The following is a 16,919-nucleotide window of genomic DNA, read 5'->3' as shown; positions in this document are numbered from 1 at the left end:
GCTTTTGAAGAAACTCAAATCATTTAAGATGGAATACACAAAATGATACAAATTCATGGAAAATTGTGAAAAGCTCAGCATTACATTTCCACTGTCTATGGTGCACACATTGACAGGAATGCATCCCTAATGGCTACTCCAAAGATGACAGCTGACATGTTCCCATTAATGCCAGAGCACTTTACAATCAAGCGGCCTTTTGCCATAATTTATTGATCAGTGTCAATGTCAATACATTATCTTACACCAACAAACATCTAAATGGGGGAGATAAAATTGCATAGTCTAAATATCAATTTTCACTTCATGCTAAAATAATAGATGACAAATTTGTCAAATTACATATGTAAATCAATTAGTAAGGTATATCTGCACAAGTGTTTCTCCACAATTTATGCATACCCTGTGGTTATGAATGGGAGTGTGACTCTGTGAGCTTGAAATACTCTGAAAAGAACTCCGTGTCAATTACATTTGTCAAGATTTCTATCTCCCAGACAAGAATAATAATAAAATTGCATTAAACGGAAATGTTCAGCTGATTTAAATGACAGATGGCAGCTTTTGTTGAATTTAAAATTTTATTAAAATGAAGAGAAAACAGTGACCAAACTATGATTATAAAAAATAACAAAAAACACATAAAATTAGTGTAACATAAATAACTCTGAGAATAAGCTTTTCAAAGTTCTTCTCTATCATCAGCCCAGTGCCCCAGTCTGACAGCTCTGAAATGCATTCTGGGATGGTTCAAAATAATTGCAAAGCAAACGGAAGCCATCGGTCTGCATTAGAAATTAAAATGACACCCCCCCCCCCCCCCCCATGCCTGTTCTCCATTTCCCACCCCCACAACAGTGATTGTCAGATATACCCCTACCAACCCTTCTTATTATTCATCCAGTCTTAATTGCTTCAGTGTAACCCCCTGTTGGAGACTGGCAGGGCTTTTATGCACTGGCTTAGAGGAACAATATAAATAATTTCAATTAAAGTCAAACATCAAGGCTATTTTAAAAGGATAGAGGTTATGCCCCAGGAAGTACAGTATTTTTTGTTTGTTTGTTTTAGAGGGAGTGGGTTGTCATGGTTCCACAGGTTTGCCTGCTTCTTAATGAGTATCCCTTCAGAGAAGGCAGATAAACTGTTCTTTATACTGTCAGAATGAGAGGATACTGAGTACAGATTAGACTACTATGCCAGTACAGTATAAAGATTAGTGGATCTGTGTAACTCCTGCTGTGAACGTTGCGAGATAATGAAGTGGGGTGTGGTTATGTGGCATGATGCAACAAACAGCACATGCTTCAACTGCTGTCTGTGACATTTTATGTAAAATCTTTGACCCCCTTTTTCATAACCTGACTTCCTAAGATGCGGTCCTGATTTGTTAATAATGTGGTTCGATGGCCACCATCAACATGTACACCAGAAGGTTGCTGGATCAGTCCCCCCAAACCGTATCTCAGCCCTCTCTGCTTCTCTGCTTTGTGCTCATTGTTACTAAGTTATGTTACTAAGTTATGTCGTCAGGTTATGTGTAAAGCTAACTGACATACGGCACTTGAACCTGCCCCTTCACATACTACAGATATTGAAACTTCAGTCGCATCTTAACATCGCCACATAATCCATAGTACGGAGAATGCATCAGCATACACTTCTCTCTTAAGACCACAGAGTATTTTTGCAGATGCCAAGTTCATCTATCAACAAAAACTTGCCTTCACCTTTAATATAAATACTTGAAATTAGGTTTAGGAAAGAGTTCTACAATTAACTGGCTGCCAAAGTTTTTCAAATCCAGAAGGTCTTACAATTCAGAAGGAAGCAGGGTTCTTGTATGTGCAAAAACAAAACAAAAAAAAAACTAATTACGTAAGTGAATGCTAAGTGGTCTGAATTTGAGCACATGTTTTTGGAGTAAATTGTAACTGAACTTGCCTTCAATAAATGTGTCAAAGATCCGGCACCAAGCTACAATAGCACAGCATCTGTTTGCTTGCTTGTCCTTCCTCATGGCGCACTCATTAAACTGCATGCACGGGAGTCATCGAGCACGTCAGAGCTCAGTTTAAGCGTGGCCAGACTAAACCGTTATGTCAGTCTTAATCACTTTTGAATCCAGGCAGACGATTCATTTACACTTCCTGCACATTGAGAAAATGTTACTCAAGGTCTGTCAGCACTCGACTTCTCCAAAGCACTCGGGATGCGAGGGAAATCAAAGAGACCCGTCTAACAACATTTGGCAAACTCAACAGCTTTAAAGAAAGTGGCTGCCCTGTGTAGCAGCGGAAGCTGCGGTTTAATTAACGCGTTTTCAAATCGATGTGGACAGTGTTGCTGTCTTCTGTCAAGCTAGAGACCATTCAACTCTTATAATAGAAAACATAAATCTACCCATGTGTACTAGGGATTGAGAAATGTCGTTGTAAACAGTATGTATGACACCACATACACATATGCACACACACACGGTGTATTTCTATATGTATTTCTAATACACACACGGTGTATTTCTATATGTATTTCTATTTCTATATGATTATGTTATATATAGGTTGTGTATGCGCTCCATTGATCTTAAATAAATCCGTAGAATTTAGGATTAGCTCAGATGTTTCACAATTCATATTTTGAATGTCGACTGCGAGATGAAAACAGATGTAACACCTTGTTCAAAGTTTCAACTATATCCGATATTCAGTGCTGTTTGTTGAACTGATGATGTCTACACTCATGATGTCTACGACAGATTATATCAACTACCGAGCACGTTATGATCGTATCAATCAACTCAGCCATACAATTAAAAGTTCTTCCTGGTCCGTCAGAATGGGTGAAAAGGGAAGATGAATAACTTTTTGTAAAAATGTACATTTCCAAAAGCCTCGATCTTGTACACTCACAAACGATACCCATCAAATTAAAGCATTCCTGTCTTGATAAATGCACGACCCTTAAGATGCAGAGACGCAGCTACAATTTATTAAGCGCGGCGTTGAGAGTTTTAAAAAGGCGTGGGAGAGCGCCCGTAGTGATAAGACATCTATATCGGCATTAGCAATTTGTTTCTCAAATGACTGTACTGTGAGTCACAAAACCTACTGTAGCGCAGCACTGGGGTCCCGTCTATATTCTGTGTATATGCCCGACGTATTTACCTTGATCTAGTAGCCGTAAAGAATGTTGGAAAGAGGGATCGAGTGAGTCCTTCTCTGCCATAAGCTCCGGCAAGTACTTTTCGCTATCCATTTCCTCTTGTCCCTTTGGTCCACACACAGAAAAAAGATTAAGTCAAAATGTAATTCAACAGTAAAAATATTCCGTTTTCTCCCGGCTACTACCCCACCAAAAATAACACAAACTGGATTTTGTAAAATAAAAAATAAAAACAATTGTGTAATTCAAAACCCAGAATTACAACATAACCGTTACTGGTTATGTTGTGTCAGGAATGAAAATTGCCCGTGTGCTTCAGCAGAATCCCCTTTATCCCATCGGAGGGTTGTTCACGAAACAGCGCCTGACTTACAACAGAGCAAACCTCGAGATCCCTCTCGTCTGTAAACAGGCTTTGTAGCTCCTCCCGTTGTTTCCCTTAGCAACGAAGGGACAGCCCAGTTCCTGTTACAATTGGTTGTTGTTCGAGCCGGGCTCGACTCAAATTAAGCAATTTAAACGTCCATCACTGAAAGAGGCGGGATAAAAACGCCGAAACGAGAGCAGCTGGAGTTGTCCATGGTGCTGCTGCGAGGATACTGTACCTCGGGCATGCCAGGGGTGCAGTGAAATCTATTTAGGAATTTTCGAAGCCTCTTAAAATTTCAATCAAGCGTCAGGGCGCTGCGTTGAAGGTATACCGATTCTGTATATCATTCATGAACAGCGAGTTAGAACCATGACTGCACACAAAACTTTTATCATCACGTTAAAACAGACTGAAAACTGACCGTGAACATATAGAGGACAAAACGAAAAAATGTCAGCCTTGGAATCACTTGCAATAATCGCGCCTCAGTTATGGCTGGTTCTGTATTAATTGCATGTCAGAAACGCAAGTTGACGAAAGAATTTCCACGATTTAATGTTACATAAAATCCAGCAGTCTGCACTGAATCAACATGAGATCAGTGTGAATAACATTCATGAATAGTAATATTTTAAGCACCGTGTATAATCCAAAATCAAAGCAGACATTGAAACAGTGCCATCTCTTCGGCTGTTGATAATATTAAATATGGCTGCCTAACCTTGCTGAAAGTGGACCATAAAGTAGGTAAAATAATTGGAAAAGGACATTGCTCTGCTCCACAAAGCCATTCCCAGTGTCACCACACAATGCTCCATTATGACCAGATATTCAGCACTCCCCTTCATCTTCCATCTAGGAGGTTCTGGGCTGTTTGCATTGCTGTGCTGAGTCTGGATTTTCTGTCTCAGACCACACCCCCACCAAGAATGTTCATAACAAGCCAGCAAATCCGAACACTTGTAGCATCAATGATGGCAAAGACAGAGTCTTCAATGTGATGCACACAGAGCTGACTATCTGAGCCATGCATAAATAATCTGTGGCTGCGCTTGGATACCACTGTGTTGCCTGAAAGACTCAGAGGATCGAGGGTCAAAGTTCATTTCGGACTGCGGGCCAACACGTGTTCTTTGGACCACTCTGACCCTAGACTGCAAGTGGGCCAACCATAATTGTTAATGGATAGGAAAAACCCGACATGTAGCCAATGGGGACGTTTGTTCGGGTTGCATTTGCAGTTACAATGGGACAAGAACACCAGGTGCATAACCAGAGACAGTGGTAGCAAAACCCTTAGACTCAGATGAGCTTGAATGAGCTTTGGCTTGAATTAGGAGGTCTGAATGAATATTGGCTCAAGGGATCCACATCTGCTGTGAGACAGACTGATGTTACCAGGGGGGCACAGACACAAAGAGGGTATCATATAATCTGTCTGTTTTTTTATCTGAAAACGAACAGCGTGGCAGCACACTCAGAGAGGTCCTGGTCTATTGTTTGGTGAACACTATATGACTGCAGATAAATGCCATTTTCGTAAAGAAAACTTTATTAAAAATGGATTGTTTTGATACAAGAGTCCTTGGGTTTCTTTCACTGAAGACAGCCAGTCAATAGTTCAGTGACATCCATTCGCCCAATTTAAGGTCACTGCACTCCATCCAGAAAGCCATTTTGATGGGCATCTGACATTTCATAAGAATAATTTCAGAAGGTGCCATCCACCTGACATTATGAAATAATTTCTAATTTTCCAAACTGCAGGCAGTGTATAAGGTATAAGGTATAATTCAGAATTTAGAAGTTGTTGTATTCATTTAAAAATTGATGAACGACACGGGACACACTCCAAAGATAAGGTGTTTCAATATATTTTCATGGTTCACCTGTGAATAAATGAAAATTAACATAAATGTAATATTTTTGAATTCGCTCTTTGTAACAGAATTTTGTCACGTTAATTCCTGTCTGAAATAAACAATGTATTCTGTTGTTAACAATGACTGTCTAATATAAAAAGAAATACAGTGATGTTCCTGACAGGTAATCCCTGAGTGATGAGATGAGGCCAGTACGTTAATTAAGGGCAACTCTTGACACATTTACCTCTCTTTTTACAGTCATTGCTAAAATCATTATAAAGCTTTTACCTAAAACCACTCTGAATTTCTTTTCGATGTTAAATTGTTCAGTTTCTTCCAGCTTAGCCTCATTCCTTTTATCAGTTTGACCAAATTCTATGCATTGAATGATACCAATATAGGCATAACTGATTGTGATTGAGTAGAAAACCAGAATAGGGGTCACTGTCCTATTGCACCTGCCAGGCTGGTAAATGGTGCAAATGGTAAATCATCTTTGCAGGAGAGTCAGTGCATCATTTCATTGTGTTATCATTATGTGCATTTGCATTCTGACAGTACTTGCCTTTACACCTCTACCATGTAATTGACTCCCTGGAAAAAGAACTACTATTACTTTTGGCTGTGACGCACCAGAGCTATGACAAGCACAGACGGTTATCAACCTAGAGAAACAATAACACCAGTGGTCAGGAACTGTGCACACTGTCTAGCATTGCCAATGAGTCAAGGTTATATCCCAGTGTAATTTGCAACATTACCTTTTCTTTGCAACCAAAATGTCTGAGAGATACAAGAAGGAACTACCTTGCAGATAGCTCCAGAAAAATCATTACTTTGTGGGAGATGTAGGGAAAAAATAAAGTTTTTGCATTGATATCCGGAAAGACAGCAAAGGTGGGGGCCCTGGTGGGCACTGTGGGCTGATGTGGACTGCTTATATAATTCACATTACCAGAGGTTGGGAGATGCATTTTCATTTCAAGAACTGTGCGGAGTGACCAGAGGCTAGACGCAGGAACATTTTCATGTATATTTATCCATGTTTTATGTATATCCTTGACAAACTCCGGAAAAGCCAGCGTTTATCTATTTTTACAGTTTGTATATTCTACTGCTTAGGGCAATCAATAATAGGTTTATAAATAAGCACTAGGACTTCAGAGATTTCACACAATCCAATTTTGCATTCTAAGACACCATACTTCATGCAAACATAACAATGCCCAACACAAAAAAGCAGTGGTATTTAAATGTGGAGTTCAGTTCCCATTCAATAAAGTCTTAATGTTTGAAAATCAAAGGGCCAATAACAGTAAGCAGCTGCAAGATCTGACAGAGACAGAAATAACAGTAAATTCAATCAGATGCTGAAATATTACTCCATGCTGATATCAGAATAGAAAATGGTAATTTACATTACCATGTAAGATTGTAATGTATTTGTTGTATCTGCCTTTACATATTCATAACATCACAACCTTGTCAGATAATTGTTTCAACACCTGTTTCCTAATGTTTTGCTGTAAAAAAAAAAACCGTTATGAAACAGTTTAGATTGTAATCTGTTTCATGGAATGTTAAAAACAGACTCAAATGGAATAATCTCCTTTTCAGAGGAGGGACTTATTTATATATGTACTTACCATCTGTTACTTTCCGTAGTCTTCTCAGACAAGGTATCTCTTTGTGTCATGACACCTGAGGACAATATATGTGTTGCTGCTACATTCCTCTGTGAATATGCTCAAAGATGCTGTACATGCAGTGCATTTCAGGTCCAGATTGAAAGTTGCGTTACTGTGAAGTTTGTTTACAACCAGTTATGCAGCAGCGCCCATATTTTTCTACAGAGAGCCATGAAAACTAGAGGGTGCAGTCAAGTACGTTTGATGAAGGTGGACCCAGGAGCAATTACATTGACAAAAAGCCATGTTTTTCACCAGAAGTGCTTTTCACCTGTTCCCAGCAACCATTAAGTGGCCTCACATTTAATACTTGTCCCATAAATACAATATCAATTACACTGTGCGTGCTTGGTTGAATAAGGCCTGAAGCACACACACACACACACACACACACACACACACACACACACACACACACACACACACACACACACACACATGCACACACACACACACACACAATTCCAATTTCCCCCAGAGGCAACATTAACTGAAGAGATGTAGGAGCTGTTTTGGTTCAGAATAACTTGTTTTGTTTCTCATCAGTTTTCATCTTATTAATATGTGATTTTTTTCATTTCTGGAATGCTATTTTGTTAACCACCTTAAACATGCATCCCTGCCAATGCAATGTGGAAGGGAAAAACAAATAGCAGCAGTACAACAGGACTCGGGGAGCAATCCCGCTGCCCTTGTGGAGACTTTGACTTGACTTGAAATGGCATGATAAAAAACTACAATTTCAGCCTGTGGTGTTTTTTTTTTCTTTTTGTAGTATATATTAGTCTTTTCTTTTGCTTTCTAATGCACTCATGGTGCCTGCATAGGGAAGCATCATTTATTACCTGTCTGTCTTGCACCTCTATAAATGGATGAAATCAATAAAAAAATCCTTTTTTCTACAGAAAACAATTTCTTTCATGTTCTTTTTGTTACTCTAGTAAAAAATAAAATGAAATTAAAAAAACTGCAAATGCATTTTAAAGGTTCTGTGGTGTTTGGGTCATCTAGGGCTAACCACACAGACAGTGAACAAGAAAGAAGCATATATGTAAAATATGTAACACTGCTATGTATCTTGTATGATAATTTTTAATCATTACTGGGAAAGGTAGAAGAATGGCAGAAGAAAAGGCAAGGACCTGTGTTATTGTGTGTGGATTAAAAATTATGTAATGCATCTTTGCATCATTTACAGTTCCATTCATGCACATAAATATTCACACATATATTTGCATAAATACAGGTACATACAGGTACATACAGACATGGACACATACATACATACATGTCTGCAAGCCAGCAGAGAATCTTAGCTGCACAGCCGCCAGCATTGAGAACAAAACAGATTCCTTGCATTGCTTGGTGGCGCTTTCTCTCCTGTAATGAAATTCCTCAACATGCCCCTTCGCCCACTGGAAGCGATTGTCTTGCCCAAAGCGGTCTCAGGAGTCATTATTGTGTGATGTGCCTTGAAGCTCATTGGCATGTTTGCTCATGGGGCAGGATGCTGATAGGTTGTTGTCGTCGTTGTTTTTGTGCTATGTTTCTTTGTCTTGTTTCAAACTCTTTACATTAAACCAATGGAACTTCAAGTCTGCGAATTTCACAAAATCTGGAATTAAGCACAAGTCAGATCTCCCAGACACAAGGAAAAAAAAAACATGATGCATCTGTGTGGTACTGATTGCCATGTTGTTTGTGGCAATGCTGCCTCTTAGTGGCTGCAGGAATGACAGTGAGAGATCAACATGGGCAAGCCTCATATCCAGGGCCGCAGAATCAACACCAACAAGAAAATGTCGCAATTTTTTAGGGGACTCTGCTATCTAGGGTGTTACTGAGTTATTCAGTTTTTGTATACATTTAGTTGTATCACATGTATGAGATATCAGAACATCATGTTGTGATGTGTACATAAATGTATTACATACATACATACATACATGCATATATTTATGCAAAACAACTGAATGTATACAAATTTATCTTAATGTATATGTTGTGAGGATGTTGGGAAAGATCTCTTCATTGATCAACATTTTTGTTAGTTTTTTCTAACTTCATAACTTTCCAAAGTAATTGATGCTTATGTTTATTTATATAAACAAGTGATTCTGTAATATGTGTATTTTAAATGGAAATTGAATTATTTGCAGGATTCTTTTCCACACATCACCTACAGACAGCACAACTGCAGTGAACAAATTGTTTATCTCTCTCAACTGAGATCTTACTGCTGAACGTAATCAGTTTTTTTCAGTGTACTTAAATGTAATACAGCTTCGTCTCAGCTCAGGCGGCAGACTGTAGAGGTAAGGGCCCTAAAGGTCACATGTTGCATGCCTGCATAATGCTTTAATCCTACAAAGAAATGATAGTGTTTCAGGTTGGCCACATAGCAGGCAATGTGGGTATTTCTGTAGCATCCTGCCAGAATGTATTCCTGCCTTATAAAAGATTTGATGGTCCTGTGCACAGGACAGTGCGCACCACCGCCACCCCCCCCACCCACCCACTGCCCCAAAACACTGGGGGGGCTAGCTAGTCAGGCGGAACAATGAAGCAGCACAATTTTGGAGGGGGGGGGGGGGTGCTGGTGGCTGAGCAGGCAAAGCATAAGAGCACAAGGTCAAATTATTCAAGCCTCTAACAGCTTCCTCTCTAGGTATTCGCATAGTGATCTCTGTTCAAGCAAATTCAATGTGATATCCTCCTTCACATTTCAATAACAGCAATTTCACCACATTCTTCAAATCGTTGCTGGGCTTTCAAGCCGTCGTGTTGTCCCTAGAAAAAGATTCACTAATATTTCACATGAACAAGGGTTACCGTTGAAGAATTGGGGGGGGGTGGCGTTGCGGTAGGGACAGTACATCGATGATGCGTACACATGCGCGAGGCGGGCACTCGACGGGCTGGCACTGCCAGCGCGGATCCATCAGCCGCATTGATCAGACACCCTGCTCCTGCAGACGGACTCACCTTTCCCCTCCTGGAAGTGTGCGTAAAAGAAACCTAATGAGAACCTGTCAGCCAAGTCCAGGTAAACAAATCAATCGCACCGGCAAAAGTGCTCCCAAGGTCGCCGTCTTTCGCCCACCAAACCTCCTACGCCAGAGAGCATCCGGAGACAACCCTGTCCTCAACGCTTAGAAAGACAGGAGAGGGAACTGAAACCAATGGACCAAGCGGTGTTCCTACTACTGTATGCCCTCTCACCGATGCAACCCAGTACTACTCCCATACAGCATCGCATAGCATTTGTTGGCTTTAAGGATTTCTCATATAAGACAAACTTGCCTCATCAACCATCTTGACTGGCAGCAGACAACAGGACATTACTATGTATATAAGGTCGTGATAACATTGTGACACAGTTGTGATGATAACAATTATTAGGGATCTAACTGTAAATTTGCACATTTGCACCAGCTCCTAAAATTTATAGCCAGCAACAGTACCCCAGTTCACATAAACAACACCTTCAAAAATTGCAAATACCAAATATCTTATTAAACGCATCTGAACCATAAAACAGTCTGAATGTTTGTCCTGAGCACTGCAGGTTCAAAATGTCTCTGAAAGTTACACCAAATCTGACAAAATGTATAGCTTAGCAGAGACACTCATAACTACTAATAATAACAACAGAAAATGACTGAGTTCCTGTGTTTAAGAGCCGTTGCCATGAAAGCAGGACCTTACATCAATGTTTTGATACTGACTGGCATAATGGACTTAAGAACACAATCATATTCTGTGAAGATAATCAAGGCCATTGTTTGAAAGTGCACATCACATCATTTGTTATACTCTGCATCCTGTTTTCGGAACCTACAGAGGTTGATACAGTGGACTGACAACTTGCTTGAAAACCCACAAATTGAAGGGTTGCGAGTCTAAATCAAGTCTTCTGGGAAAAAATAAAAAATAAAAACCTTAAGGGAACATCACTATTTCATAATCTGTTCTATTTCTATTATACTATTTTTGTTTGTATCGTGGGTGTCTGCTTCGAATGTCACTCTAACTCTGCCTACTTTTCACTGGTGTATTGCAAACTGTTATCCTGGTGTCATTGTGATGCTGTTTCTCACAGGTAAACATGAAGTGCAATCTACAGACAACCATTAAAATAATTATACTGGTAATTATGACAACTACATGCCTGTATTTTTACCAAGATTGCCATTAATGTTACATTGCTGAGTTATATGCGCCAGACATGAGGTGGAAGCCAGACTGACACGTTTCATTATGGAAAACATTCGCCGCTCTCAAAATAATGCCTCGGGCCGACCCATCACTTTTTATTGTGCAATATTACACAATTATCACAATAAACCTGCCATAAGCAACATTTTTTCAACACAACAATTTTTTCTTGTGAGCAAGTATTACCAAGATGTCCAACCATGTCAGATGATTCATATCATCAAAGGATCCGGTCATGTGACTAGCTGCATTTGTTTTGCATCTGTGCTGTCAAAGGATACCCAACTTCTCAAACCTCAAAGCCATTAGGTAATAGCGGTGTTTTGCAAAAAAAAAAATAATTACAAACTTGATCTTTATACATAATATTTCAGAACTCAGAAATTAAAATTCAAGTATCCTAATGGACATGCCTTAACTGTAACCACTCCAGTACATTTGTTCAATACATCTTAGGCCAGACAGCTATGGCTGCCTCTCCTTATTCTTGCATAGATGTGGTTCATAATCCTTGCCAATATGACTCACTCATGGTTTTCCAGTGTACAGTGGAATTCTCTCTGTAACAATGTGTAAACACAACCTTTCTCACGGGTGCCAAAAGGGTTCCCTCTCTCCAGGATTTAAAATTATATGAAGATAACGACGAATCAGAGTATAATCACAATGCAGCAACAGCACCAGCAGCACCTGCGGTGCAGTAGTTGTGCTGCTGACGTGGAGCGGCTGTTGAGATGGCTAAATGAAAGCTTCAGGAGGATTCTTGTAACCTCTCTGACTGGAAACTAACACTCTCACAACCCTCTCCTTCAAAAGCATCTTCAGCACATGGAATTCTTGTTCCTTTTTACAAATCAGCTGCCAGCAGTATTGGGCTATCTCGAAAGGAAGAGGGCAGAGTGTTCATTATCAAATCACCAGTTCTATTAATGCTTAGGCCCCTGTAGTCCCCTTTTAGTTTCTCAGCTGACCAGTAACCCGACACAAAGCAAGTTTTGTCAAAATGGCAGCCTCTGCTAGAAAGAAAAGTAAAAAAGAATGGATTTTGCAATGTATTTTTCAGTATGCAGAACCTCGCTGAGCAGATAAGGACATTTGACATTGCAGGGGGATTTCACTGTCACATCTTGCTGTGTCACAATAATGACTTTATGCATGATGCAGCCCCACCTGCAAAAGAGCATAATTGCATTTCATCTCTACCACATCCATCAAAGTTCCATCAAAAGCAACTGTAAATGGAGTATTTTGTTTGCTTTGGGAAATTCCCACTTGTAGCTAATTGGCATATCAATCCCTTGCTGATACACTTCCCCTGAGCAATCATTTACTCACGTAGCAAGCAGATAACTAGGTACTTTATCTCATTGAAAGCTATCAAGTCTATATAATATCTAAAGAATTTTTTCAGTGGTATCAGTTGATAGGGTTATTGTACATGTTTTATTTGTGTGAATTTTTTTTGTGAAAAATTGTAGATCACGAAAGTTATTCCATAGCATTCCCGTACCAATCTCTGATTGCATGCTTGTAATAAAAAAAATAGTTCATAGTATATAGAAAATTGATTGAACAGTCAGTCAGTGTTGTACAGTTGTACAGTTGAAAAATGGCTTTATCTCCTGCCTTTGCTTGGCTTCCCTCCTTGGACAAAAATAGGAAAGAAAGCAGTGCTGCCACTGTTTTTGTGTTACACACCAAATGCAACCTGTTTGACTCATGCCTCATGCAATTATTGGTTTACTTTGGACATTGTCAGTTACTTTCTACCCAACCAGACTACCCCTGGGCCTTTAGTAATGAGCACAGCACATCAATCTCCCTCCTCGAAGAACACCGGCAGGTCCTCACCTCGGTTGTGAGTCGGGCCAATTTATTCCGGAATGCTCTCCATGTATGTGATGTTGAGAGACTTGCTTTTCTAAGATTTCGCCCTTGTGTTGCCTGCTGTAGTTTTACAGGCAATGGGGGATGGGACAATTTTTTAGCCGAGTAAAATGTTGTTTAATTTATTTAGGTCATGCTTAAAATATTTTGAAAAGAGGGTGGAGGGTGTTTTCAAAACTCCTTCATTGATATGGACAAATCAACAAACCAAACAAATATGGAATTTAGGTTTTTAGAGTTGTCTGGTAATAATAAAAAAAAGCAAAACACAATATGTAACTGTATGAGGAAATTTCTCGGATGGTTAAAAAACTTTAAAGAGTTTAGAAAGGAAGTTAAAAAACTGAGAATCCAGTCATCAGCGCCTTACCATTCCCACAATGGTGTCACTCAATATGTTGCCTATAAGAATGGCTCTGACTCATTCATTATTTTTTCCAAATTTTTTTTTTTTTTACATGAATTTCTTTCATTACAGCTGATAAAAATAGTCCTGGCATCAACATTGTTATCATAGCCATTTCTTAACCCCTAACTGTGTGCTGAAATTACAATGGCCTACCAAAGCCGTACCACTGAGGTCTGGAATTGTTCTTGCCATATTGTAATGTCTCTGTTGGAATATCAACATTCCTTATTTGCACTTTATTTTGCCCCATTTTCAGTGACTGCTGTACTCATGATTTTGTCATAAAATAAAATAACATATGCTTAGAGGCCTTTTTATAATACTACTACTACTAGTAGTAGTAGTAGTAGTAGTAATAATATCTTGCAAATGTAATATTTCATCTAATGTTTTGGTGGCCAGCAATAAACCCTACTACAAGTGATTTATTTAATTAAAAATTATCAGCCAAATTCAAAATGTTGTGTCAGTAAAAAACTATGAAAAATGACTAGATTTTCCCTTTTTCAGTCAAGACAAAATGCAACCATGTGGACTGGGAAGCCCCCTAAGACTTCCTGCTATGCAATGTCATTAGCTGAGCATATACACAAATGAGTCTGGTCGTTAATTTTAATTATAAAATGGAAAGATGGGATCTGTGGATACTGAATTAATCCCCCCCCCCCCCTTTAAATTAAAAAGCATTATGATTCACATCTGACCCCATGGGCATTCCTTCCATAGCAGCATTCCTTTCAACAGATGAGAGCAGCATGTCACTTTTTCCTTTTTAATTAAGACCACACACGTGCACTGCCATGGATCTGTGGAATGGAATCACTGCATAACACCTGTACAATTTTCTGCATCTGAATGCAATTAAAATACCTCCACAGAGGTGTGTAATTCATGCCTCAATGAATTTGTAACTGAAATATCCCAGCCGATTTATTCACAGATTGAAACTCTATCTTCTTATTACGCTTTTTTAAATGCTAATTTATTATGCTGCGCGTCAGCTGAATAATAATGTGCCTGGATCATCAGCTGAGCCTACTCCTTGATAGTACATGCATCTCTGTCGTATAATGTATGCAGATGATACCATGCATGCCTGACTTTGGTACTCTGGGTCTTGTATGTCCTTGTACTGAACTAAACAGTTTTATGTTAGTGACTGAGTGGCAGGAGAACTGTAATCACAGTAATAGGTTACATTTTATATAACACCTTCAAGTTATTCTTAGTGCTTAACAATGAACTCAACCACCATTACTATGTAGCACCCACCTGGGTGATGCACAGCAGTCAGAACACTCACTTAACACATTACCTGCTGTGGAGATGGAGTTATTTCCTCAATGAAACTGGGGAATTAGTAGTTGGCCGGGTCGAGAGAATGATTGGGAATTTAGCCAGGGCACCAGGGAACTCCATACTCTTTGTAAAAAGTGCCATGGGATCTTTAACGACCACAGAGAGTCAGGACCTTGGTATAACATACAAAAGATGATGTTTCCTACAGCACTGGGGCATTGGCCTCCTGTTAGGTCCAGGGGGAAGGCTGGCCCCTACATGCCTGTCAACACCACTTCTAATAGGACCTTTTTTCTTCCTAGGAGGCTTCCTGTCTCCCAGGAGTCATCATCTCCATATAAACTGCAGTACTGGAATGCATAGTTCAGCAGAGACACAAAGGACCAAAAGGTACCAAAGTGAGGTATGCAAGATGATGCCTGAATGGATTGTGTGTTGGAGATGTATATAGTTACTCCTCAAACAATGCTCTAAACACACATATATGACTGTTATGTTACTCATATGTAGTTACTCATATGTAAAAAGCAGATATTTCAGTGGAAAAAACAACAATTGGGACCCTATTTCTCCACATAATGTGCCATAAAATGAAGTTCTGTTAGCTGCCTAGGCAGCTAATTTTATTTTGAACCTATTTTGTAGCAAGCATTAAGTTAGAAAAGTATGGTAACCTGTTTTGAATCTTACCAGTTACATATCTAGCAGCACTATTAACTTATTCAATTTTAACCATACCATCAAATTATTTAGCAACTAGGCTAATTAGCTATACGGCAAGCTTTATCAAATTCTACTCATTTCTACTCATTTTCTACTCATTTTCTGAATACAATGAACACATATTTCTGTTGAGTGACTATAGGCGCAACCAGTTGTGGCAAGTATAATAAAGGTAGCCTACAAGAGAATGTACTAGAGGATTTCTAATGACATGATGTGGCAGGAAAATTAAGTTGGATGCCAAACAAATAAGTAGGAATAAAATGCAAAACGGTCCAAGTTTTGGCCTTTATTGTGTTTCTGTTTTTAAATTGAGACAAATGTTGTTCCTGGAGACCACTGCATCTACACCACTCATGCTGAGAAAACCGAAAGAATCTGCCAATTTGTTGACTTTGACAAATTTGTACAGCGCTGTACTGAGTCGGACAATGCCTCTCTTTTGGACTGGCTACAGACAGAATTTTCGATGGACTCAAAGCCTATTATCTCTCAAGAAAATATGCATGAATCCTCTTCTATGAAACTGCTGCTTCCTTTTGCCAGTCAGCAAAAGTGGCCCATCGGAGGAAAATGAAGGCGTTTAAAGGAGAAAGATTTGTGTGTTACAAAAGAAGCGCTGCATTCGTAGCCCAAAAGAGTTTCTAGCAGGGGAGGCTAAGGAGGAGATTTTGTTAAATCCAACATAAAGATCTGAGTGCAGCCTTTGGTCGCGGGTGGTGAGATTAAATGAGATGGATTTTTATAATGGGGTCGGAATTTGTGCTCATCTGCGAACTAGCTGAAGCAGAAGGGAAAACTTAATTTGGGGTGCGCATGAAGGCTGTAGGCCTTGCTGAAAAGGTTGTTATTGTGGGATCACACAGGCTAACCTTTACTCACGCCACATTCAAAGCCTGGGTATGATTGAGTTCTCTTCGATGAATAGGAAGGGATATTCTTTCAGGTTTCACTGCACTGAAATAACTGTCTGAACACAGGCACAACTTTTGTTTAACAAATTGAAGTCCATACTACAGTAGAGGACACAGATCTATGAGGGTTTCCTGATCAGTTAGTGACAGATACACCCTCTTCCCCTTCCCTTGATAATTTTGTCATTCAATAATGAACGGTATTGTCGCCTGAAAAATCTCGCCTCAGTGTTTCAGCCGTGAAGGTTACTCTGTCCATGTGAGCCAATTTTTAAATTAATGTTCTTGTGTTGTATAGCAAGCAGCTGAAAGACAGACAGGTGCAGTACAAATACATGCCCAAATATTCCAAATAATTTAGTATTTAGTGAATCTTCAATT

The 16,919-nt window shown here is 39.4% G+C and overlaps 1 protein-coding gene across 1 annotated transcript in view; it reads right to left on the bottom strand.

The window, feature by feature from the left end:
• The window catches only part of khdrbs3 (KH domain containing, RNA binding, signal transduction associated 3), an 84,554-nt gene extending 81,031 nt beyond the window's left edge, over positions 1-3,523 (bottom strand). The window contains exon 1 of the mRNA XM_036515940.1: positions 3,168-3,523. Coding sequence (XP_036371833.1) covers positions 3,168-3,258 — 91 coding nt within the window. The 5' untranslated portion in view covers positions 3,259-3,523. The remainder of the gene's footprint in view (positions 1-3,167) is intronic.
• Positions 3,524-16,919: the final 13,396 nt, after the last annotated feature.

The sequence above is a fragment of the Megalops cyprinoides genome, chromosome 21, assembly GCF_013368585.1.
Source record: "Megalops cyprinoides isolate fMegCyp1 chromosome 21, fMegCyp1.pri, whole genome shotgun sequence".
NCBI classification, from domain to species: Eukaryota; Metazoa; Chordata; class Actinopteri; order Elopiformes; family Megalopidae; genus Megalops; species Megalops cyprinoides.
This window is presented reverse-complemented; position numbering and strand designations above follow the sequence as displayed.